The 25,799-nt window shown below is 35.3% G+C and overlaps 1 protein-coding gene across 5 annotated transcripts in view; it reads right to left on the bottom strand.

Annotated features, from left to right (window-relative positions):
• Positions 1-282: 282 nt before the first annotated feature.
• The window catches only part of ZFC3H1 (zinc finger C3H1-type containing), a 41,816-nt gene continuing 16,299 nt past the window's right edge, over positions 283-25,799 (bottom strand). For 4 of the 5 annotated variants that reach the window (XM_041411197.1, XM_041411198.1, XM_041411199.1 and 1 more), the window contains exons 10-35: positions 25,283-25,420; positions 24,782-24,900; positions 24,309-24,455; positions 23,212-23,386; positions 22,867-22,998; positions 21,632-22,180; positions 21,440-21,549; positions 20,169-20,300; positions 19,121-19,242; positions 18,480-18,581; positions 18,013-18,129; positions 16,934-17,117; positions 15,008-15,194; positions 14,384-14,575; positions 12,247-12,481; positions 10,968-11,073; positions 10,692-10,890; positions 10,092-10,186; positions 9,065-9,175; positions 6,555-6,659; positions 6,296-6,461; positions 5,556-5,656; positions 4,348-4,449; positions 3,711-3,750; positions 1,262-1,324; positions 283-1,136 (exon numbers count right to left, since the gene is read on the bottom strand). In XM_041411197.1, the coding sequence (XP_041267131.1) occupies positions 999-1,136; positions 1,262-1,324; positions 3,711-3,750; positions 4,348-4,449; positions 5,556-5,656; positions 6,296-6,461; positions 6,555-6,659; positions 9,065-9,175; positions 10,092-10,186; positions 10,692-10,890; positions 10,968-11,073; positions 12,247-12,481; positions 14,384-14,575; positions 15,008-15,194; positions 16,934-17,117; positions 18,013-18,129; positions 18,480-18,581; positions 19,121-19,242; positions 20,169-20,300; positions 21,440-21,549; positions 21,632-22,180; positions 22,867-22,998; positions 23,212-23,386; positions 24,309-24,455; positions 24,782-24,900; positions 25,283-25,420 (3,867 nt within the window). In that variant the 3' untranslated portion in view covers positions 283-998. The remainder of the gene's footprint in view (positions 1,137-1,261; positions 1,325-3,710; positions 3,751-4,347; positions 4,450-5,555; positions 5,657-6,295; positions 6,462-6,554; positions 6,660-9,064; positions 9,176-10,091; positions 10,187-10,691; positions 10,891-10,967; positions 11,074-12,246; positions 12,482-14,383; positions 14,576-15,007; positions 15,195-16,933; positions 17,118-18,012; positions 18,130-18,479; positions 18,582-19,120; positions 19,243-20,168; positions 20,301-21,439; positions 21,550-21,631; positions 22,181-22,866; positions 22,999-23,211; positions 23,387-24,308; positions 24,456-24,781; positions 24,901-25,282; positions 25,421-25,799) is intronic. The other variant, XM_041411201.1, reaches the window with a different exon arrangement.

Raw genomic sequence — 25,799 nt, 5'->3', positions numbered from 1 at the left:
TCAAGGGCAAAAAAGACAATATAAAATGCATTTTCCTTTACTGAAGTGGTATTATTGACAGGAATAGCTGTTATGGGACAAACAACTGTGTACCTGAGGCAATGGGATGAAAAACCCCCAAAAGGGTTTATATCCACAATAGGCAGCTCAACCACATTTGCTTATCTCTTGATGAAAATAACAAAAACCAACAGATTTTTTCTTTTTAAAGGTCAGCTTGTATTGAAAATCTCTGTAAAAACACCTGTAATAGTGCAAGGTAGTACCAAAACAAAACAGATATTTTTCTTTAAACTGTTAAACTTTATTATAAATTAAAATTTCTTTACAAAAAATTGCACATAATTGACCACTCTTAGGTTCTGATGCACTGGCATTTGCAAAAGTTTCTTTAATCTTCAAGTTTAATAGTCTCTGCCATGAGTCCAATGCAGAAAAGGGCAGTAAGCAACCCTCTTAGAGCCTTCAAGTGCAAGAAGCATACTTGTGGCCACGGCAGTTACACTTTCCTTAAGAGCGGCTGCTTTTGTTTTAAATCCTGTAATGAAAAAGTCTCAAAAAAGGTTTAAAAAAGGAAAAAAAAAACCAAAATGGACTAGTTGCTTTTTACTGTAAACACAGCCCAGTAAATTAATCCCAAACACAGATCTCTCAGGCATCAGCGAGAGTGTCAAGTGAATCAGGAACAGCAAAACAAAGAAAACAGTAAATAAAAAGGAAACATAAAAAAATAAAGTCTGTCATTTTGATTAACTATACTTACGTAGATGACGTTATGAGAATCTGGCAGGGCCCAGAAGCAAGGCCAGACAGGGAGTTCATGTTTCCAGAGGAAGGTCATGTTAATTGTTTCCAGGTTCAAGGAAAGCAGACTGAAGACTTGATATGCTCAGCAATACTCATCTGCCTTACATAGATCTTAGGGCATGGATCAGCCTGAAGAATCATTCAACTGATTTTGGCATTTTATAGGACTTATGGCTGACCATACCCAGCGTTCAGAGATTCTTGTTTTCTGTTCTGTAAGTGTTTAAATTTAAAAGCTCATCTAGGCTGACTCCAACCTCTTGGCACTTGGAAACTAGTTTTCTCAGGTTATCAGTTTTACCTCCTCCTGATGCTTCAAACAAGAGTTGCTGAAAGAGATGGGGAAGCAGATATAAGATTTAGCCAGAGCCTGAGCATCACCACATCTATGGATATGGGATATGCAGAGAATTTATATGAAACCTCAAACTTAATCATAAGGAGAAAACATTACATCTTTCCATAGTGTTGCACATAGAGGTAACTTCTGAAGGGCTCTCTGATATAAATGATGGACCTGTAAAGCAAAGGCAAGTATTAAAAGTCAGCACAATTTCATGCACTCAAAATTAATTATTCGAAGCACAAAAATCTCTTGCAATAATTTTTAAATAGTTTTGAAGTCAAGCATTAAACGGTACTAAAAGCAAAGGCAAGTTTATGTCTGACCTTAATTCTGACTCTTGTATGAATATGATTAGTTACATGAGGACCTGCTATTTTTCTTCACAAGATTCTTGCCTCATTCATTGCACAGGATGGAACACATTCAGGGAATGAAGCAGCTTACTGAGTATTTCTTTCACCACTCAATATGTAGTCTCAAGTCTTGTTTATTGCAAATCATCACAATCCTGCAATGAAAATAACTGTTTCATGGGTTTTTTTTCCTTCAGCATCTATCTATGCTTCAACAATCAGCATGAGTCTTTGCAACTCAAAAAAAAAAATGGTTTTACCATTTTACGGTTTGAAACAGAGGACCAAAATATTTAATACTAGTACTTACTCAAGTGTCCTTCAACTACTGGTATCTTAAGTCCCAACTTCAATCAGAGTCACTAGGGGAAGTATTTGTTGGCATTTTACATACTTGTACCCATTTTCGTATTTTTTTAACAAACCTTTACATGACCACTGAAGGAAATAAATGACAGGTTCTCCAGGAACAGGAAATCCAGAATCTGAATCACAATTCAATTGTAAACCAATATCCTACTTGTTTACTAGAAAATCCAGTTATCTGGAACAATCACTGATTTGTGTAAACAGTTTTAAGTGCTCACTACATCCCAGACCAAGTCCCCCAGAAAAACCCAACTGCGCTGTGTGTGACTACTTAAGTGATTTTACCGTATACAGTATAATTAGTGAGGTGGTTGCAGAAGAAAACCACAAGATTTCTTCTGGGTGTAATCCAGCTACAATGTCATATGCCTTCATTTTAATTGGTGCATTTTCTTTAAAGGCCCTCTTTTTATGTATTTGACATATATTTTTTTTAACCAAACAAATCAGAGCTCTTTTCAGTCACCAGCCTTACTATAGGCAGTGTCTTAAGATGTTGTCCATCTAATACAATGACTGAAGCAGGGATCTGTGACTAATTACAGATTACACCAAACCATCAACACAGAGACAGAATTAAGGTTGAATAGGCAATCCAGCCTTTGTTATCTCCTGACTTTGAGCTATGTGATCTCACAAACCAAGTCATTCTGCTTAGGGGATGCTCTTCTTAAACATTCTAGGAGACCAGAGAAAAGGAATGAAAACAATTCATATGAGAGTCTAAAAACAGCCATGCTACCCTTTATGGATCAGTTAAAGCTTTAATATTGCTTCAGAAGACCACTGGCAAAAGAAGGATGCTAAGAGTAAGTCACTACAAGATGACACAAAACCAGATACAGCAGAGAAGTAGCTCAAACACCACAAGCAAGAGATGAATCACAAATCCAGGGCCTCATGACAGCCCCCACCCTCAAATACGCAGCATCTCTTCACAGGTGGAAGAGTATTTTGAAGGTGACAGCAACAATACCAAAAAGCGATGCATTTGCTGTGTCAAAAAACCTCTTTTGTGTTTGTACACAAGAGTGATATTCCCCAACTCTAAGTACTAGTAAGTAAACCTATTATTTTGGAAAAAAGGAACTGGACTCTTGTGTGTGGTCAGGAACTATGAAAACTCTTTTCATACACTAGTTTGGCACACCACACCCTTACAACTACTTCAAAGAATGGTTTGGGTTGGAAGGGATTTTATAGACCATCTAGATAACCAACCCCCTGCCATGGGCAGAGACATCTTCCACTGAATTAGACCAGGTTGCTCAAAACCCCACCCATTCTGGCATAGAAACCTCATCTCTGGAAGCAATCTACAACTTCTCTGGGCAACCTGTTCGTGTCTCACGACTTCAAAATAAGCTGTTTTTTTATATATCCAATCTATCTCAGTTTGAAGCTATTCCCTCTCACCCTAGTATGACATGCCCTTGCAAAAAGTTTCTCTCCAGCTCTCTTGTCCACTTGTAAAGATAGTCATTAGCATCTTCCAGCATGAGTCATGCTTCCCTCCGCTAGAACTTAAAATACAACAATCTCCTCCAGGTAAAAAAAAAAAAAAAAACCAAAAAATATGGGAGAAGAATACAGCCTTCCCAGTATGGGAAAGATACACAAAAAGAGCATGCACTCGTTGTATAATCCATTCTAGCTCAATTGCCAAAAACATTTCTCACACTTGAGGCACATGTTTTGGTGTCTATAAATAAGAGTATTTCAACTAACTAGAAATCTTGGATTTACAAGATTATCATTCCTTTGGACAAAGCCAAGGAATGAGAAGTTTTACAGAATTTCATAATTACTCATTTTAGTACACTGTGTTGACTTACTTCTCTTTGTCCCATTAGAAAGCATTCGGCAGCAATGGCTCTGAGGAAAAGAAATATATAAAGACATTTATTCTTGAATTATTTTAGATGCCATTAATGGCAGAATACTGACTGTGGAATGGAATTACTAATTCCTTGAGAAGAAACTAACTTCCAATGAGGTTAATCTATTATGAAAAGATAAAAATAGCCATTTTTTAAAAACAACCTTACATGAGCAAGACATTTCAGTGGTTCCCCATTATGAACAAACACTGAAGAAAAAGATCAGTTCAGCATCACTGGATAATGGAGAATACTGCTATATACTGTGATATATAAAGGGGAGGGGTAGAGAGGGGGAGACAGAAGTCAATAGTTGAATTTTAAAAGGCAACTTGTAAATACATAATTCATATTTATCTGCATAATATCCATTCACTTGAGTTTCCCCGAGAGGGAAATCTCCTTTCTCATTTTAAAGAAGTGACAGTATCTCTGTCTGCTGTAAAGAAGTTACTCTCAAAATAATAAGCTAATGGAAGAGAAGCTTCAAGTACAAGCCCAATTACAAGGACATTTCAGATTTACCTTTGTGAAGTAAACCTTACAAACAAAAGCAATAGCTATGAAAATAGATGTATGACTGTTGCATTACATTTTCCAGATGGCCAGGCATGTTGGGATATTATATGTAAACATCTTGGCTTGTAGTTTCAGAATCTGAACATTGCTCTCCTCCCAGTATCGCAGAAGCAGTCTGTAAAAGGCATTCATGAGAAAGGACCAGTGCTCTAATCACTTGGAACAGAAAAGCTATCCAAAGATATAAACACATTACACAAATATATTATACCTAATCTGAGTCAAGAGTTGCAAATAGGAAAAAATCCAAGCCACCATATACAATATTGATTTGATCATGCTCTCAGAACAAAACAAGTTAAGATACACTTTCAGAGAGTAAGTGTGAACTCAGAGAGAACACATGATCTTGGCATATTACAAGTGGATTCACTTTCAGCATGCACAAAGTAACTGCACATTTGAAAAGAAACAAATTAGTTTGATAGTAATGGGGCTAGGGATAATATTCAGTCAGTTCTGCTCACCCATTTCATGCAGTATCAACACTGTCTAAGGGAGGTGCAAGTTCCATCTAGACAGAATCACAACTTGGTTTAAAATGAAGCCATTCAACTTCATGTGCCAAAGGCAGGTGTGTCACACTCTCCCCGTGCCCACAACCACAGGTGAGCCTTTGGGGTCACTGTTGATGATGAACAGTGTTTTGGGACTTCTCAATATTGCTCAAATATTCATGCGTTCAGTACACCTGAACACAGTAAAACATGAACTCTAATCCTGGCATATTTTAAAATACTGTTCAAGTAAGAGCCAGTGCAATGCTTACATTAACTGGTTGTTTCCCATCAGATTTCCTTTAAATTATGATTTATCATTGCTAAATAAATGTCAAATTAAGCCTTAAGCTAGCACTGTCATAGACTGATATATTCCTTTTTAACTGTTCTGGAACTAAACTTGTAATAGATCATCAAGTAACAACAAGATTTTAGTATATATATATCTCTGACATTTCTATACCCACTTGAAATTTTGACCATTTGAAGTCATCATGTACAATGCAGAGTTAATTTCTGTATAATTATAACTTGTCTGTAGCTAGAACAGAACACTGTCAAATCTAAGACTGAGGTGATGTCAGAAGGCACAATATGCCTCAAGCAACATGCAGTAATAGAGGAATAATTTTACTTCTGTAGTAGAAAGCAAATCATGCATACCTTGCACAAAAAAACAATAGTTACATTAACCGCCTGCCTTAAAAGTATTTCTACATACCTCAGTGCAAGTCCAGGATTAGTAGGCATGGTAGAACAAAACCGTTCCAAGGTTTTGGAATGCTGAGATTTTGGAATGCAGCTCAAATAAAAAAGAATTACCTGTAGAATTTGAATTATAAACATTAATCCACTTTATAGTCTTATTTTGCTAAGAATAATGGTATGACAAACTATGAACACTACGACTAAAAGGAGCTGCCACCTTCAAACCTTATCCCTCAAGAGTACATAAATCAATTTGTAGAATATGAATTTAGTGTCAAGTTGCTAGTGCCACCTATTTTTACATAAAGATAAATGCACTGCTTGTTAGCAAAATGGGATCCAAGATTTCTGTAAGCTCTATTCTGTCTGTATAAGTGCCCAACTTTTTCCTCCAACTTTATTTCTTCTGTTTCTCAACCATTACAATTTCTATGATCAAAACTCTTTCCATCTGCAGACACCTCTTGTGTAACTGTATCTTCCTTCCCTTACCAATTTTCTCTTTTCTCTAGACAAAGATAATTTTTCATTACCACGTCAAAGTTTCTCTTTCCTTTACAGGACCTTTATTTGAAAATATCACTGCTAGATACTCTTCTGCCCAAAATACTACTACACTCAGACACTTCCTTCTTTTTCTAGCTGTCAGTGTTCATATACTGGTGCTGGACTTGAACGAAGAGATTACAGGTACCTGCCAACAGGTCATCAGCTGCTTTGTTTAATTAAAACTGCCCACAGACACATTTTTACCTTATTATGAAACTCATAATTGGTCCAATAATCAGCAGTACTAAATGGAATTGGATATTGTGTGGGAACTGTCACCAGACATCTGTTCACTAGATCAGTAAAAAGCTTGAATTCTTGAACTTTGTTGCTGGATTCAACAACTTTGCTATTGAGAAAAACAAGGTAACTGGAAGAAAAAAAAAAGAAAAGAAAAAAAATGGCTCTGGTAGTGTTCATTTAATAGTTGAGACTAATTAACCTTCTTCCCTTAAGAACTTACTCCAACCAAATGTTCTGAACAGTTTCTTGCTGCATCACTGCCCCCAGAGCTGCTTCATAAGCATCCAGTGCTTCACCAACACTTGCATGAAGAGACTGGCACAAACTGTTTATAATAAAAAGATAAAAACTGTTGTGTGCCATAATCAATACATGTAACTACACATTTACAGTAAGACACAATTAAGAACTTCCCATTCTCAGATGCAATAAAAAAAAAACAGTGTTTTCACTTTAACTGTATCATGATAACTACACATTTACAGTAAGACACAATTAAGAACTTCTCATTCTCAGATGCAATAAAAAAAACCAGTGTTTTCACTTTAACTGTATCATGGACTAATTTACCAGTCAATTTATTAGAATGGGTAAGCCTCAAAAGCAGATAACAAGGAATAATAAAACAATCATGAAGTCTGAAATGCAACCCTTAAAAATAAGTATTACAAACCGTCTTCTACTCTTGTAAAGTACTCTTTACTAATAATAATAGGAACACTCTAATTGCTACAGAATATGAAGACAAGTCTTGAGTTTCCATTTCAAGAACTCCAGAACAATACACTTTGAAGTCCAATTAAAGCCACTTGAGAATAGTATCAGTCTCTAGCAACAAAGTTACTATTTTGAAACACACATTACCAGGATCTAAGGTAGAAACATACTGATTGTGTCAGAGGAAAAAAAAAAAACCTGACAAGAAAGGTCAAAAAAATCACCTCTTAATTTTCTTCTACAGTTTCTCAAAGAAACATACAGTTAGACCAACACACAAGACCTAATCAAAGACAGAAGCAGACACATTCTTAGATCAAGACACAGTGAAAACTCAATATTTCAAAGTGTTTAACATAAGAATGTTACACAAAATGTCACATAAGAATGACCAAAAATGTAAGACTTTTTTTTTCTAATCCTTTTGCTGGGGGGGGGGGGGGGGGGGGGGTTTGCAAAATCTAACAACCTCATGAAGGAGAAGTACACAGAAATATATTAAGCAAGATAGGTCTGACCCCTTGCTACCAAGCCCTCCTGACTGAAGCTATATAATCTGTGGGTGATTCTACTCCTGCTTTCCCCAGGAATTATTAACTAAATCACCTATTTGCTAATCTTTCTAAAATAGTGTGTGTATACATTTGTGTGCAAAAACACGTGTGCACACACAAATGATCTTTCAAAGTAAAACTGTTACAAGACCTTGAAGGCTTTGCAGATTTCAATCTATTTTTAGTTGGTAAAAGTGAACTTCTATGTTTTTTGTCCTCCATACCTGAAGAAAGGTAATATAGATACACAAGCCCAGGTACCCAGACACTTAGTGCAGCAAAACTCAAACAGAGAAACACTCAATTATTAGCTCTGAAAGCCATTTAGGTACTTATTTCAAGAACACTTATTTTCCCTCCTAGAAGGAGGTGCTAAAATACAGGAGAATCTGAGCTTAAGTCAGCATACCTTATGACTAGTGACCTCAAGTGTCTTAGTAACAATGTTTTTTACTGTCTAAGTGCCAAACCCAAAACTGAGCTTGTCAAGAGGTATTTTGTTTAAAAAAAAATATTTAAGCTGATAGTAATAGACAATGCAAAAAAATCCCATAAAGATAATCTTTAATGAAGGTTTTGATCCAATTTTCTTGAAAAACATTCATTTTTCCTGTAAGTTGTCCACCAATTAAAAACAATAAGCAACAGTGTTGAAGAAGTTCTGAGTATGAGAAGCAGTATCACCCTTGCCCCCTTTTGAAAAGCCTGATAGCTACTTGTGAAGACTGACAAACCCAGACTACAAAATGGTAAACTTCTCAAACAGCATAAGCTAGCACCTCAGTAACCACAGTTAAGTAACTGGTGTAAGTTACAAACAACTAATAATGTGGTGTCTGGCAATCCTGTATACTGCTGCTATCAAAAGGAATGATGGAAGAAATAGGAAAAAAAATAAAAAACCAAAAGAAAATAAATTGCGTATACATGAGAAAGACATGTTCCTTTACAACCTCTCACAGAGGAATAGGTCATCCTCCTGCATTACTTTGCTGTGGAGCTTCTCCATGAACAGCTAAAACAATAAGTCAAGGAGCTGGGGAGATCAGGACTAAACAGAATGGAAACATTTATAAAGTAAAGCTATTGTAAAATAAAAGGGAGACAACTGAAAGCCAAGAGAAAGAAAAACACTACTAGTAGCAGCAACCTAAACCAAAAGTAAATCAAACAAAAATAATTTTGAGATGAACATACCTATTACCATTCCTATAGGTCAAAATTTCTGAAAGATTTCTCAAGTGGAAAATGTAAGCTGACATGCAACTCAGTTTATAAAGTTATTATAAAGTTATGTCCATCGTGCAGCAGGCCAGTAGGTTCTCTAAGGACTGGCCAATCATTTATTCAGAGAATCCAAAGTCACACCGTTAGGCAAGTAATGAATACTCTGCTTTTGAAAATGCAATTTTACTCAGACACAATAGCTGTTTCTCAGAAATTCCTAGGAAAATCTCACCAGTAGATCTGCCACAGATATGGGATTTGCTGGTTAACAACATCATCTGTAAGATGTTCTTTATAGAGAGGTGATGTAAATTCAATTGGCATTGGAAAATTCAAGAGATATCTACAAGAGAAAAAAAATAGTAAATGAGAATAGCCTTCTACATGGAAGAATCGTATGTAGGTGTAACATTCAGTTAAGAAGTCCAGTTCATGAAAAATACCAAAAAAATGCACTTCTCCTGGATTTCAGTTTAATTCTACCCAGATAAAATCTGTACAGAAAGCACAGAAATATGGAAGTAATTAATAAAGAAGGCATTCACTTTTTAATTATATACAAAGTTCAAGGTTGCCTTATGATGACAAACTCTCCTCTTCCTTCACAAAATGCATCAAGCACATAAACAAATGTAAGCAAGAATAAAATCTAACACATAACTTAGAGATAAAAACATTTCAAAAGCTCATCTGAGTAAGCTTTAGCATGGAAGGCTTTTGCTTTGAAGACCTTCACAGGCATCTGTTTTGACCATAGGGAACTTGTAGATTCCAAAACTTCTGTCATTCAACTAGGTGCTAAATTCCAGGGAAAATCATCAGGCTACATATGAAACCTGTATCTTTTCAACAATAATCTAATTAATAACATGCTGGACCTCTTGAAGGAGGTCTTTTCCAAGTACCACAGTGCATTTTAGATATGTAATTTTAGGCTCCTAGCTCTAGGGGGAAAAAAACAAACAAACAAACAAAAAAAAACAACAACAACAACAACAAAAACTTGGGTATATATATGACTGATTTTCATTACCCAAATCCAGACATTCAACTTTTTGCTGTTTTTCGATTCTCATGGGTTTATAAATTAGTGTCTATGCAAAAACAAGTATAAACCTTATACCAAATAGCTATTCACTGAAGTTTTAGCAAAATATGCCATGCTAAAAAACAAGAGTTTAAAAGTTCTAGATGATCATATAATTCAAGGAAATGCCAATATTGCCAGAATTTAAATTAAAATATTATTCTAAACGTACCTTAAGAGATCCATGGGACCATGCTCTTGGCATGTATTCTCAAAGAAAGCTGCCACGAAATCTTGTAACAGTGGAAGAATACTGTTTGACCTTTCCTGTTTTGTTGTTTGTTTTTGGTTTTTTTTAATAAAAAAAAAAAGGAACAAACATCAACCTCAATATGGTAAGACTAATATAAGCAAACATCAACCTGAATATGGTATGACTAATATAAGCAAAATAAGTAAGTGGTGTGTCTATCTCTGCAATGCTCCACTGTCTTCATTTTCTCACAAATGAGCTTCAAATGGGGCAGTCAGCAGTAGAAAGAAAGTGAAAAAATATTACAGGGTGTGCTTTTACTTTCTGTTACTCTTGCTTAAGGATATTACTACTACTGAATTAGAACATGACAAATTATAAATCTATGATTTTATGTAATTGCTAAGATTATCGTATGTCACTTGTCTTGCAAATTGTACTTTTCCTATTTATAGGAAGGCATACTAGACATTACAAAAATACCACTAAGTTGAATCAATTTGGTAAGATTTTTAAAGAACACACTAATCCCAAACTTTGCAGAGCTAGCAACCCAGCAAGTAAGTTTTGGAGTATTACCTGTGAAACAAGAAATTTACACAACCGATAAAAAATTTCTGCATTCTGAGGATTCTTCTCGAAAGCGCCAATCCACACTTTGTGCGCATTTTCACTCTGCTTCATCTGCAAATACAAGGTGGCCAAACTCTCCAAGAGCTGACAGTTGTCAGGGCAGAGCTCCAATAAAGACCTACAAAGTTCTGCAGCAGACTCCCACCTTAAAAAAAAGTAAATGTTAAGTTGAAAAAAGAAAGAGTCGAGTACTCCAGTTAAGAATGTCTTGAAACAACTTACCTTTCAAGAAGTTTCAGCAAAGCTATCATGTTCCTATAGAGAGGAAAGCAGGTAGCTATTCTTTTGTCAGCCTCCAGGCTTTCATCAGTACATGTTTTGACTGCATCTTCAAAACAAAAGCAAAAAACAAAGCTGTTACACCTTAAACAGTGTCAAAGTTATGTGAAGCCTTAATAAAATAAAATGTCTCCTTGAACATAAGGAAAAATACATAAGCTTGAAAAGATATTTCTCAGAGCACTGTTTTTGCAAATTATTAGAAATAGATGATCACCTTTGGAAAAGCTCTCATTACTTATCACCACAGCGCAAAGACAAAGCTTTCAGTTTCATCTCTTACTCATTTTAAAAACAGGAAACATCCTACCAATGAAACATTAAAGCAATGTTACAGACAGAAGCATATATCTACATTTAAAATCACATTCCAGGATTTCCAGCATAACTGCTAAAAGCTATTGAGGCAAAAGCTAACACAGGATATTATTTTTCTCCTCAGCATAATAAAAAGTCATCCAACAAAAAACAACCCACTACCATAGCTAGGCTGCCTTCACTCACACAGCAGGGCTACTCCATTAACTCTTGAGTATTTGAACACTGCATTACCAACAGCAGCATAGGTATTTTCTCCATGGCAACTCAAAACTGCTGCTGGCTAATCACTAAATACTGACATTTATAAATACTATATAACAGTATTTGTCTGCTACCATGAAGTCCACCTCTGGCAGCAACACCATAAGCTAAAAACTCAATTTCTTCTACTATCTTCATTTTTCATTTTTAAAAAATTATTCAGTTTACTTAAACTGTGAATTAAGATAAACACATGCATTGTTCTACCTCTTTTAAGGAAATACACTAATATTCCAGGAAAGTAACTTCCCAATACACATATCCTACTGAGGGGAAGAAGAGTAAGAAAGAATGACAGCTGAAGCTTGGCTTTCTGTTGGCATAAGCCCAAGAAAACTAGCAATGTCATACAATCACAAGCCACTGACTGGTCTTTTTCTCTGAACTATGATATTCTACCAAGATAAAGCCATGGGTTGAAACCACAGATGAAAAACTCAAGAGTGCTGGTTAAGCACCCAAGAACATGGATTTTCCTCACTATTCTGTTCAAGTCAAAACGCCATGTTCATTAATTGCATGGATTAATTCAATGGGTTAACATAGTCATCAGCACTGACTTGAAATTCCATAGTTGAATAATACTTGTTGAATTACAACAGGTGAAGAATGTATTAAAGATTTATCACCTTAATCTTACCTTCAAACATAGCTAGAAGTGTATCAGGATCAGTCTTCACATCTTGAACTGTCTGCCATGGTATTAAAAATGGCTCTTTGTGCACAATCCTTGAAGGACTGACATTAGCTGGATCATAGAACTTGACTGGGAGAATACCAAATTCAATTAGATGTATGTATGCCAGCCAAGCCAAGCAACGGTCACTTGCAGTAAGGTGTTCTGAGATCTTTTCATTTGCTGATTTTAAAGCATTCTGTAAAGGTTGAAAGAAACATAATGTATTTCAGCCACAGTCTTTAAGATTTAAGAATGGGAAAACAGGAAGAGTAGGTTTTAATATTCTCAAAACTTTTGTAGAGACAAGATAAGAACTAATTATTTACGTCAATCAAACATATTCAGCTTATGTGAATGTGTGGATATTCAAATTATGCAGAGTTTCTAGTAAAAGGTTCAGAAAAACTGAAGATTGTTACTGAAAAAAGTGAAGTGACACTTTGAAAACATGCATCTCTCAACCTGTGTTCATTCCATTTTCCTGCTTTATTCTCCTCTTACTTCCAGTTCCATAGAAATAATACAGTATCTCTAGATACAACTCATCTACAACCTGGATTCAACTTGCTATATCCTGCTAGGTTTTGTGCATTTGGGGTTGTTTGTTTGGCTTGGGCTTTTTATTTATTAAATTCTAGTTATAAAACTACTGAGTTACACCTATTCAAGTCTACAAAGGGCCACCATCTCCAGATATGTTTTAAAAAATGCTTTGGAAACCTTACTGAGAACAAGGATACAACTTCAAATTTTTGTACTAGTCATATGCAAAAATACAATAGTCCAATTAAACTAGCAGATCCCAAATAAAACAATTAGAGTATGCAATTAAATGAAGTCTAAACACAAGTTCTTTCTAAAACACAACAGAACCTCATGACTAGTGATGTGCCAACATTTTTCTGGACAAACAGTATGTTCAAAGAATGCATTTTTCAAGAGAATAAATATATTTGCAAATTCATGCAGAATTCAGCAGAACACATGTCCTGAAGTTGGTGGAAACTGGTGTTTCAAAAGCATTTCACTTAATACTTGAAAAATAAGTCCACAAAATACTTTAAAAAAATCGCTTTCAACTTCCCCAATACACACTGCTATTTACCCTGAAGTAGCAGTTACTTCAAAATTATTCTCTCTGAAATACAATTGAATAATCTCTTGCCAAGCCATTCTTTTGTACTACACACTTCAGATTAATTTGGAAAAAAAAAGTTTAACTTTGTGATGATGCTTTGCAGAAAGGTAAGGGTAACCAACCAGTGTTATTCTCCCTGGATTTCCATGTTGATTTGACACAAACAGTTTTTTTCTCCAGAGCTCTGTTCTTTTTATGCATTTAGAGTTACATTTCTCAGTACATTTGGGGAAATCCAGCACAGCATTGTGCTCGTATTCCAACTGGAGCCAGACAAAAGCCTGAGGTTCTCAAACTGTCTGAGGGCAGTGACACACTGCAGCAAGCAACTGGTGGCACCTGCTGGTAGGAATGAAACAACCTGCAACTGAAAGGACATAGCTCCCACTTTGGGAGAGGGTGATGTCCATTTCTCACCCTCAGCCACCACTTTTATCATCGATGCAACAGTTAACAGTCACCTAAATTAGTTCTACAGTCACAGCTCTGGCCTGAGATAACTCAATGACTTCAGAGTTGACAGGAGCAATAAAATCTAATTTAACAGTCCCCAGATTTGAGAGTAGGGCAATACTGTTAGATAACCTACTATGTTCTTTCCCAAGAACTACTGGTTTGATAATTTCTGTAGCAATTTTGAATACCTGAGGCAACACTCACAGACCTTTCACTGCAAAAACCTGATCTATGGCTTACAAGAAACCAAAAAATAAAGTATGGCCCTGGGAATTCTTTTGAGACATAGTAGTCTAGGCTATTAGCTACACAAACAAAAAAAGTAGGCAACAAAACCCCCAAGGGCATATCGGGCTTTTACAATGGCATCATAGCTCAAAGCAAAAGGCTCTACTTGCTGAAGAAATTCTTCTAAAGGAGGGCACAAGTTCAGACTACCATAGTCACATGCATTAAAAAGGTAAAGCTGTGGAAACACTCCTGGGGTGGTAACCTGGAAGTTACCTGCAGCACAATAAGAGCATTCTGATGTCTTCCTGTAAACAGGCTTAAATGAACCCTGTAGAGAAGAGTCTCCAGCAACTGAAAGGACACAAGATTTGGGTTTTCTCCTCCTCCTGGCACTTCCATTAGGAACTGTAGCATCCTCCCACATACATAGTCTTTTCCATCAAAGGAATTCTCCAAATTCAAAAACTATAGAGAAATAAATCATAGTAACAACAATCACAATACAAGTAAAGCTTCTAGGTTACAGTTTAAAAATCACACAGATCACTGTGTGGTAAACTTCAAATAATGCCTTTTGCTATTTTATGAACTATGTTTCTCTCCATCGCACCAAATTTTCATATTAAACCCCAAGATATCACTTTTAATAGTCCAAGTACACCCATGTTTTGCACTCAATCTAACACACTGATTTTAAATATCTTTTACTACCTGAGGAAAACTGATTTCTACAAATAACCTGCAAGAACTTGAATAACTTCATTTTCAACTTCTGAGTTTTCAAAAACCTACAGTGCTTTTCATTTGACACTTTCCCTGTCACACATGCTGACTTTATAGAGTAGAAAACATAAACTTGCAGGAATGTTTAATATATACATTGAAATTTTTACTTACTGTCCACCAGATTTGATAAGAGGGAGCATATTCCACTGCTGTTTCGCACATTTCCTGTATCTCCTCCTTGGTTCCTCTTTTTGAGAAAAGTCTGAGGTAATGACACCAAATTTCAGGATTTTCTTTGTTGTTCTCCAGGGCTCGAGCCAAAACATTTAAAGTAGAATCTAAACACTCAGATGATGAGCTGTAAAAATTAAATATTGAAAAAAGGACTCACATCAACTGTGTTGGTATTATGACTTCCACAGTATCAAATATGAAAATAGATGCTTTTAAATAGAATGGAAGTCACACACAGCATCTTTTCTCACATGTTGTCCCTTACTATCAAGGTTTCAAGCCTCAGCAAGTTTTCAAGTTTCAGAGGTTATGAGGTACAATTATCATAGTGCTCAGATCTAAGTACTCTATGAAGACTGCCAATTCAAATAAGAGTCTGAATTAACTGAAAATTGGTAAGATTGATCTGTAAGCAAAGTACTCAAGCTGCAAGGATATAAAGGCATTTACATCATACAGGCTTAAGGACTTAAGTAGATATTTTAGAGGTGTAGTAAAGTTAGTTATATTTTTGTTAAATATTTAATTTACTTTCTACGGTCATTAAATACAAGCCTTTATTTCAGCATATCATACATGTTCTGTCTCTAAGACATTAAAAAAATTGAAATTTTATTGTTTGAAATAAAAAAATCACGAGATGACACCCACCAAGTAATATAAAATCAGCTGAAATAACTGACTGTACTGCAAACCACAGAGCTGAGCTTTAATTCATAAATACATTTTCCACAGAACTACAGAATGCTTGTGATGTCCCACTTTTTCTGAAAACATCTTTAGAAATTATTTTGCATGGACATTTATGAGAAGAAATATGCAAGTCTCAAAAAAAGCTAATACAGTTAATCATGCATAAGTCTGAAGCTTTCCCAATCCCACTACTTTCACTTACTGGAGCAGTCATATTTCTTCAGAGTACTGAGGAAGTAGGAATAGGAGAGGTGGGTGTTTTAAGAAAAGGATGTATATCTTCCTCTAAGTTTTCTCCCTTCTTTTCTTGATTGCTTATATTTAGAAGGCATGCTCTTCTCATGCTGCTTCTTGCTGGTAATACTTCCATTACTGGCCTTTCCAGTTCTACCCCTTCCATTGTTCAGGCATCTACTGATAAACTGATGTTTTCCTATATTTTCCACTATCCACAGTTTAAACAAGGCTCTTAAAGTAGAGCTGCTCCTCTCCATTCCCCTTGCTCCTGCTACAGTTCTCAACTGTACCTCACTATTAAAACTGAAGTCAATCATCATAATGGATGAAACCATCATGACAGAACTCCTATTCAAATGATCTGATTGCCAATAGAAACATGGTACCCTGCAGCATAATTTTAAGGAAGAGAAGCTAGACAAACTCTGGAAACCAAAGAAAAAAAAAAAAAAAAAAAAAAAAACACCACACCAAAGTAAGAAACCAAGTGCTCAACCAGATGATTTCCACAGGGATAAAACTAGCAGAACTGTACTTATAAGAAAGTTTGCTGATGAAAATAATTTCAAACATTATTCCAAGCATTCACTCTGTAGATGAGAATGATTTAATTGGTCCACTTTTACTGCTCGAAGTACAACATTCCACTGTAATCTTCACAGAACACTTTTCAAACATGAACAATTACTTCTCCCACACTACTTTCCATCAACTTCCACTCTGAGAAAGAATCTATCTGAAGATAAACCATCAGCATAATTTATTACTCATATACTGCACTAAATACAGTAGCAAAAATAGATTATTTTTTAACCTGCTTGAAGTAATTAATTATTTGTGGCATTGTTGAAGAAAGTTCTTTAACATCAAATAGGAAATTTGAACATAGCAGCAAGGGCAAATGTAGCAAGGTCTCAAATGTAGAAGACATACCCTTCATTTTGATTCAAGTATTTATATGCAAGTTTAATCCAAAGCTGTACATCACAGGGGTTTTCTTGCACACTTGCTTCCAAGTTGGAAATGTCATCAGTCTCACTTGTAAAATACCGGACATCATCTGGAGTCACCACAGTATCAAGCACCGGAACTCTCTTTTTATGTTCTGTGGGATGGGCTGTAAATAATATACATTTTTTTTAAAAGAACATTTCCTTTTTAAAACAATAGTGACCTGTAACTCTCACAAGAGGTGGCATTTATATATTTCAAGTCCACCCATTGATCACAACTAAATAGCATTGTCTCAGCACCCTTCAAACTGCATTGCCTGTACAGAACTGGTTATATTTCAAAAGTGAAGGAATGAAAGGATTAGCAGTAAAGGCTGCCTTGATCAATAGACACCAACTAAGGCAGTTCATCAGGCAGCATTAGGAACTAGACACATTTGCTAAAGAAAAATTTATCTCAACTATGAGTCCCAAAAAATCCTTTTTAGAGATTTGCTATAAAATCCTGAAGCTCCTACCTGCAAGAGTCACATGTGAAATGCTAACAGGTTACTGATGCTCTAGCAGCTTTTAAGTCTCAAATGTTGCTTAACTACAGCTTTTTTTAACACCTGACCTAACACCAAATACAAATTCTGTACAAATTTAAGGTAACTGAACACTGATGCTTTTCTATTTAAAGTTCAGGGGGAGGGGGAAGGAGGAAGTAGGGCTGCTGAAGGAAAATAATTGGTTTTTTACATCCTAATGGTATGTGGGAAAGGCTGACATATTCTAGGGAAACAGTTCCTTATGCTCCTTTTAAGAACACGTAATTAGAAATTCCACCCTCATTTCCAGTCTCTTTAAAGGAAAAGATACAACAGAATTACAAGTGTAGGTCAACCTTTACCCAAAAACTTCTGCAAAATAAAATCTGCATACAGGAAGTATAAAGTCAAGAAAACTATCAAAAGCATTGGTTTTCTCAAGAAGTCATTTAAAAATCAAGTGTTAGAAAGAGGTGGGTAGGTTTTTCCCTTTACTAGTCATTTAAAGGGTGCCACACATCCAGATTACCGTATTTAATAGGTCCAACAAACTGTTCCTCTTCACTGCTGCTACTGTCTAGCAGAGGCTTTCTCCAGTACTTTGGTCTCCATTTCCTTTTCTCTTTCCAAGTTGTATGTGGAGGTGCTGTAAACAAACAAAGTAGTAAAAATTCTCATTTTTCTGTATTCAAGAGTAAAATATTTTTCCTAATTTTAGATAAGATTCAGTGAGTTCAACAGAAGTGCATAAATTTCAATACAACTTATTTAAAATTTATTGTGCTTAAGTGCATAAATAAATTCTACAAATGGAACTCCAAAACTATTGTATTATTGCCTTAAATTTTGTAGACTTTATTTTACCATAATCATAATTTATAATACTAAGATAAATAAATTCTATTAAAATATATTCTTGGTTTACAAAATCATCAAGGTACTTCCACAGTTTTTACACATTTATATATATTGTATTTGATCTACCAAGCTACTTACTGTGACTTTTACTCTCGTTGACATTGCTGGCCAAAAGAACAGCCATCTGATCCACTGACATACGATCTCTGTTTATACCAAAAAGTTTTTCAACATATTTTTCTGAAACAAGAATATGTGCAGCTTAGGTAAGCGTATAGATTAAAACAGTTAAGTAACTTAACAGCATTTTAACACAATCTATGACGAATTTATGAAATATGACTGCTTCAAGAGGCATGGTAATTTAACACACTAGCACAAAGAAATGAAAAATAAGCAAGTTCTGTTTGGCAACTTGCCTACATGGCAAAGGCATTATTATAAAATTCCAGCTCCACTGAAACAGGTCAGTCCAGTAGTTACAGAAAGAACTGAGGAAGGAGAGGCAAAGATTCCATGCTCACTGCTCCCCAAAATCCTGAATCCCAGCAATACTTTTTGAATTAAATGTTCCTCAGACCAGTGATTCTTTTCTTTCTGTAAGACACCAATGTAACTACCCACTAACAAAGGACTGAAATGGACAACCGAAAAAACTTCATATAGCTCTGTCTTATATCCACTTCACATCAAAGTCCTTGCACCTAGAGCTTTTAATGAAACTCATTCCCTTCAGAAATTAATTTTTAGATACAAAGGAGAATAAGAGACTCAATAACCTGTGGCAGTGCTGATTTCCTCATCAGTGCTTTTTTCTGAACAACCAATCAGTTCTAAATTGTAAGACAGAATATCCTGAAAGAGCTGCTTACGGCTAAGAGTGCAATCTTTCATGTGCTGCCTAAAACAAATAAATAAGCAATTAAAACATTTATCATAGCAACAAAATATTAAGAAAATGTTAGTACACATTTGGGTGAGGCATAAAGAAAACAATACCCACAGAAAAAATATTGTTTGCTTTGAAATTTGGTTAAATGCATCTGGGCTTTTTCTAAACTTAAGCCTATAGCACAGTATTTAGAACTTTCCAGTTCAAATAAGGCAATTATAAGAATTAGATATCATTTTCTATTTTAAAGAGTCAAACAATGGTCTGATGACAGCAGCTAAAAGCTGATCCAGAATCAAGTTCACTCCTACTTTACCAGTAGTCAGTTTTCCATATTGAGTTCATTCCTAACCAATTTATATCCACTTTTAAATGTACAGCACAAAATTGGTAAACAAATTATTTTTAATACAATTAACTCCAGCTTTTAAAGAAACAAACTTAGCCAGTACTTTTCCAGGAAACTAGAATATTATTGATTTTTTACTTAATCATTTATTTAGTATACACTTTTCAGGTGCGACCTCCTCCCTGCCCGGGGGAGTAGAGAAACTCGGACAGCAGCACAGCACATATTAAATGTGCTTAATAGAATCAACTACTATGTGAGGTTCTACGAGTTGAAGTTATGCTGAAGTTTTGTATAACCAGACCCACTTGAATTACTAAAAAAATGTTGTATATTCTCTATAAGGCCATATTATTTTTCTAAATTTACATCTAAAGAGCCTCCTCTTTTTTCATGGCTTAGCTGAAAGGGGTTTTTCTTCCAACTAAGTACCTGTAATAGAGTATTAAAAATAACCTTGTCTAGAACTTGTGCAGAGGATAAATATCCAGATCTTTCAAATTAAAAAGAAATACTTATTTCAGACTTAGAGTCAGACATGTAGAAGAGAGGTTTAGATTAACCACAAAAATTAAAAAGAACTTACCACTGACAGTCATCATCATTACACGTGCCTGTTAAATCAAAGCGGCAGAAACACTGTTTTGGCTCAATCATATTGCTATATGTTATTGAACTGAGGTACAGCTTTTCCTTGGTACGAAAATAAGGACTAAACCTAAAACGAGACAGCAAATTATTGCCATAATGTACACAAGGCAAGACACCAGTTTTCTAAAAAAAGTAATTAAAAATCACTCACAGTATTAAATGTCATTATTTCCAAAATTCTGCTACTAATCAAAAAAAAAAGCATCATTAACCTACAGGCTAAGAACAAGGTAGAAATAGCAAGAGGAAGGGAACAAAGGAATACTTCTCAACCTATGTTTTCCTCTAGCATTCTCATTTTTAGGTGTAGAACTTCATTAATATGAAAACAGGAGTGTAGTAAAAGCATGGAAGGCAACTACTGAAAGTGCATTTCAGTAGTTTGTAGAAAATCTCATGCTCTAATCAGCATTAAGACCAACATCAAATAGAAGTGCAAAGATAACTGTTAAAGACTAACTTAAAGAAACAGTAGGAAAAAAATAAACATATCAACCTAAGAATGCATAAACAAACAAAACTAGTCTTAGTCTAGCAGACTTTAAATCTTTAGCTGAAGTTTGACTATATCAATTTGGGGATTTATAGCTCCTTCAGAAATTGACATTATAACCTACAAATTAAAATGGCAGGATACAACTTCTCCAATTTAAATTCAACTTTTGTTGCCTGAAATTCCACGTGTAGGAACCAAGTTCTCTTTAGTCAAAAAACAGATGTGCCAAACTGATTACACTTGCAGATATTACTGTCAAGTCAAGACGAATCACTATGATTATGGCCTCTTTCCACTGAGGAGGAATCCAAAAATAGATGATTGAACCAATTTTGACTCAGATTATGTAAATCCTAGCCAAGTTCAAAGACTGCATAACTGAAATATGCTTCTTGGATTTACATTGCTTCATACTAGATATAAAAATCCTGTTTCCAAACACTTAACCACTTGTTTAGTTGCATCAAACAATGTGCAATAAAATGTAAAAGCAGCATATTGCACAAAACCAAGGGACATGTGCAGAGCAGGAAAAAAAAACTGAATAAAATCATTAGATTCCCTAAACCAGGTACCATTGTTTAGGGATAGTCAAGTTTCTCACTAGGACTTATCTTTCTGTACATGCCTGGGTATCAAGGAAGATCACTGAAGACCATATGAACAAGAACACACAAGCATAAGTCAAAGAGCTGCTACAGTCTTCATACCTGTAGGATTTAAATAATAGAAGAGGACTACGATACGGTCCAAACGGAAATGGTTTCATTTCAGCTTGTTTACTTTGTGATGTAAAAAAATCCATGTCCACTGAAATTTCCTAGGAAACAGATAAACAGATATCTAGTAGTTGCAATAGCACCTAATAACGACAAGCTTCATGTTTAATTGTAAACATTTACCTGACCACACAAGAGATCTTCCTTAGGCACAATAAAGGCAGTACTTTTCATTAGCAGCTCTTTCAAGCTGTCAGCTTTAGCATAAAGTTTTTTCAGTTCATCAATATTCAACCCAAGGAACAACTCAGGCTCCTCAGAAGCCTTTTTAGAAAGTTTGTTTATAGTTTCTTGTTTTGGAGTGTCCATGTGTTTAAGATTTGGCTTAGTAAAAGAATTCGATTCTCTGAAAGATCTCCTTCGTTCTCTGTTTGAATTAGACAAAACTTCATCATCAAAGTAATTTTCTTCACTGTCCAAAGTCAATTTGTCCTGTGTAAGATCATGAAGCGATGGCTGAGGTAATGCAAATTCAGATTCCTCTTCTACATGAGGCGCAGTATTTGATTGTTCCTTGGTTTGAAGTGCGCGGGCCTCCTTCAACTTCTGAATCTTTAGAGCATATTCATACTCTAACTGCTGCAGTCGTTTTTTCTCTAGTGCAATCATTTCTGCTGAAGGCTTTTTTGGACTTGATGCAGGGGATGTATCCAATTTCAACATTTTGCTTGGCTAAAAAGGAATAAAAAAACCTCTTTATTTCAATTTTCTCATCTACTGATCTATCAATAGAAAGGAAAAACATAGGCAAAATATTAATTCAGAGTTTATAAAAATATATTTTAAACTCTTGCCTGAAGATTTCAACAAACAGCAGAAAAACAACAAAAGTTTGCCACAATTTAAGCAGCAGATTTGCAGGTTTTGCGATAAAAATTACTCTACATCATGTACAGGGAGGGCTTCAACAGAAGTTCTGGCCCCAGTTAAAAGTTGAGCTATAAAACAAGTGCATACGGTGATGTTGGGAGTAGGAGAACTAAAATTTAGAAAAATATTTTAGCCTTGGTTTTGTTTGTTTTTCAAAACAGTATCAGATCCATTCTGCAGCAACTTAGCTTGATAGTTTAACAAAATCATTGATGTCTACAGATAGTATTTTCTTTTCTCCCAGCCATATGGCTCCTCTTATTACTTATCAATGAATGTCATTCCCCTAGCATAGAAATGTAGGTTTTGAAGAGTTTTCTTCCTCAAATCATTAATGCCTTTTTTTTGAATTCTCAAAAATGAAAAAAAACAATAGGAATACTCCCTACATTGTTTCTGAAATGTTTTCCTGAAATTCCACTTGAACTTTGTTAAGCAAAATTGATACTCTTTTCCAAGTAGTTTGGTTTAAAATCATGCTGACTTACACCAAGATGATCCTGCTCTAGCTTTCGTTTCCCAATTTCCTTACTTGCTACTGCTTTTGCTCGAGCAAGTTCTTCTCCGTACTTTAATGCCAGAGCTTTTTTTACTGTAACTCGTTGTTGAACTTTATGTATCTGAAAAGATAAAAATAAAAACTAAATACTACAGCAAAATGCAAATTTACAGATATGACCAGATAATAAAATATCATTACATGGAATTAATGAGATATAATATAACTAGACGGGAGTTAGTAATTCAAAGAAAATTCTACTGCCTCCAAAAATCAGGCATCCCATTTCAAGATTTCTAGCTCTAGGAAACAAACATTTCAGAGTGCCAATTACATGCTCCTGAAGCCTCTTGAGAAATGCCTTGTTAGCATTCAAGATCTTCTCTGTTGCTTGTAGCTGTTCAGCCAGTTTGTTAATTTTATTTTCAGCAATTCGAACATTCTCTCTTTTCTTGGCCTGTTGTTGCAGTAAGTTTTTCAAGACAGACTCATCCTTTATCAACAGCATTCTGAAATAAAAAGAATGTACACAATTTTTCCCAAAGATGAATTACTTAGGGCAACTGTTGCTCCTCCCAAAACCCCAGTTATTTAAGAAAGCAGTTCTCCTCACTCACAAGAAGACTACAAATTAAGCCTCTCCAGACAGTCCTATCATCCATAAGACATCAAATATTGTCAATATATACAGCACATTTCAGCATCCCAAGTTCAGCATGTAAGTATAACGCAGAAAAAAGCATTTAGTTAGAAGCACAGGGGAAGGTAAGCAAATGCTCTAAGACTGTTTTTAATATAATGACAACCAAAACACACACACTCTTGCTCTCTCTTAAGTAACAACCTAGTTCCATCTCAGAGGACATACACACACTACCAGATTACAAGCCATAATATTATGGCACAAAAATAGAGTAGACAAACCACGAAAATCTATGCATCAAAGGAAGATAAACTCTTAGGTAGATGGGTGTGGATAAAGAGAGGACAGAAGACTGCTCTTCAGTTGATGTCTGACCACAACCCAGTTTGTTCACAAGACCATACAGAAATAATCAAGTGGCAAAAGAAGCTGAGAAGAGGATGCAAAGCACTTCTACTTACAACTACTTTATAATTTGAAATTAGGGTGAGAAACATGGAAGAGGCATGCCAGAAGAGAAAAGCCATATTAGGTGGCACAAATCATATTCTCGTCACTGAACATAAATACAGCTGAAAACACTTAGTATGACAAATCCTACTTAAAAGTATCAAACACCACACTGGCAATACAACACAATTCCTTTTGCACAGCAATAGAATTTAAGGCTGAATAATTCAAGACAACAAGAAAAAGCATTCGTTTTTCTTTAAATGCTACACATTTGAAAATATTTACTCTTCATCCCATTAAGGAAAAGGTAGGACTTATGACAGTGAAATGTATACCTATTTCTCTTCAGCTTTGCTTCTGCTTCTGTGACTTGTTTGGTCACTACTGCTATTCTCCCAATTCCATCAACTTCACCATCAGAATTTGCAGGGGACGAAGTGTTCTTCACTGGATCAGTCTTAATTAAGCGCTGTTTCTCACGACTGAAACAAATGTTAAAAACAATTCAGTAGCCTCAACATTCATTTTCCAAGAGTTTTTAAATATTTGAAAGGAGTAGCAGGACAAGATTTCAAGTTAAAAGAAAAAGTACTTTCCACAATGCAATCATCTACTATAAGTCAGTTCAAATCCCAGGATTTTCTTTAGACCTCTATGTTGTCTTACCAAAAAACTGCATGGGGGGAAAAACCTGAAGGTGATGGCAAGGTTTTCAAACTCAGATCTTCCTTCAGGTTACAAAAGTAGACTAGATAGTAAAGGGCTACAAATAAAACACATTTTACATTAACAATTAAACAAAGGTTACCTGGCAATCTCTTCTTTTAGAAGTCTGTATTCTATTTTCTTATCTTCTGGCAGAGCCTCTGGAGTTCTCATTGGATCATTCTCTTTTTCTGATTTTGGAGGGGCTTTGATTTTTGATGCCTGTTACAATTACACTCAAGTCAGTACCAATCACACTAGTTTAAAATACAGCTGTCAAGTAACATTCATAAGAGGAATTTCAGCACTTACTTAAAGCTGTTCAAGACTAGTAAGATCTTTTAAGCCACTACATTTTTGCCTAACAATGCACTGAATTTTAATTGAAAAAAATCAAACCAAAATATATTCCAAGTTCTATCTCCAGGATGCCATCTTCAACAAAAAAATTGGATTCGCTTGTGCAATCCAAATTACAATGTAGTTCTCCAGACAGGACTAACTCTTACTCGCTTCTGATGCAATTCAGTATTTCTTGACTGAATTCTAAATTCCATATATAAAGAAAAATCATTAAAATTATGAAAATTTTGACAGCATTTACCTCAACATTTCTCCTTGCTTCTTTTATCATAGATTCTAGTCCTCCAAACACACTGCTAGTTGAGTTAGAGGGCTCTCCATCAGACTCACTGTCATCTGAGTCATTTAATGTGACCACAACAGACTTATGTTTTGGAAGCTGGGGTGAGAATGTAAAAAGTTTTACATGTAAGAAGACAAAGTTAGAGACACGGGTGTAACAGAGAACATACTTGCAAGAAGAGAAAAACAAGGTTAACTCCTTTTGTTACCACACACACCAATCCCACATTGTAAGAAAAAAATAAGCATTTGTACATCTCCACAAGACAGTAATATTACACAGTCTTGATACTGTAACATGAAAGGTACTCCAACATTTTCAACCTACTCCCAAGTATCTGCAGCACATTTACTGGTTCATGGTCATAGCATACAAATCTCAAACACCTAACTCTTATACTTGATTAATTAATTTCTTTGCAATTAGAATTATCATCTGTCATTTGCAAGGAATTTTTTCAAGTAACTGAGAGGTA

Source organism: Onychostruthus taczanowskii, unplaced genomic scaffold, assembly GCF_017590055.1.
Source record: "Onychostruthus taczanowskii isolate IOZ18803 unplaced genomic scaffold, ASM1759005v1 scaffold35, whole genome shotgun sequence".
NCBI lineage: Eukaryota > Metazoa > Chordata > Aves > Passeriformes > Passeridae > Onychostruthus > Onychostruthus taczanowskii.
The sequence above is the reverse complement of the archived record's forward strand: the minus strand, read 5'-3'. Positions and strand labels throughout refer to the sequence as shown.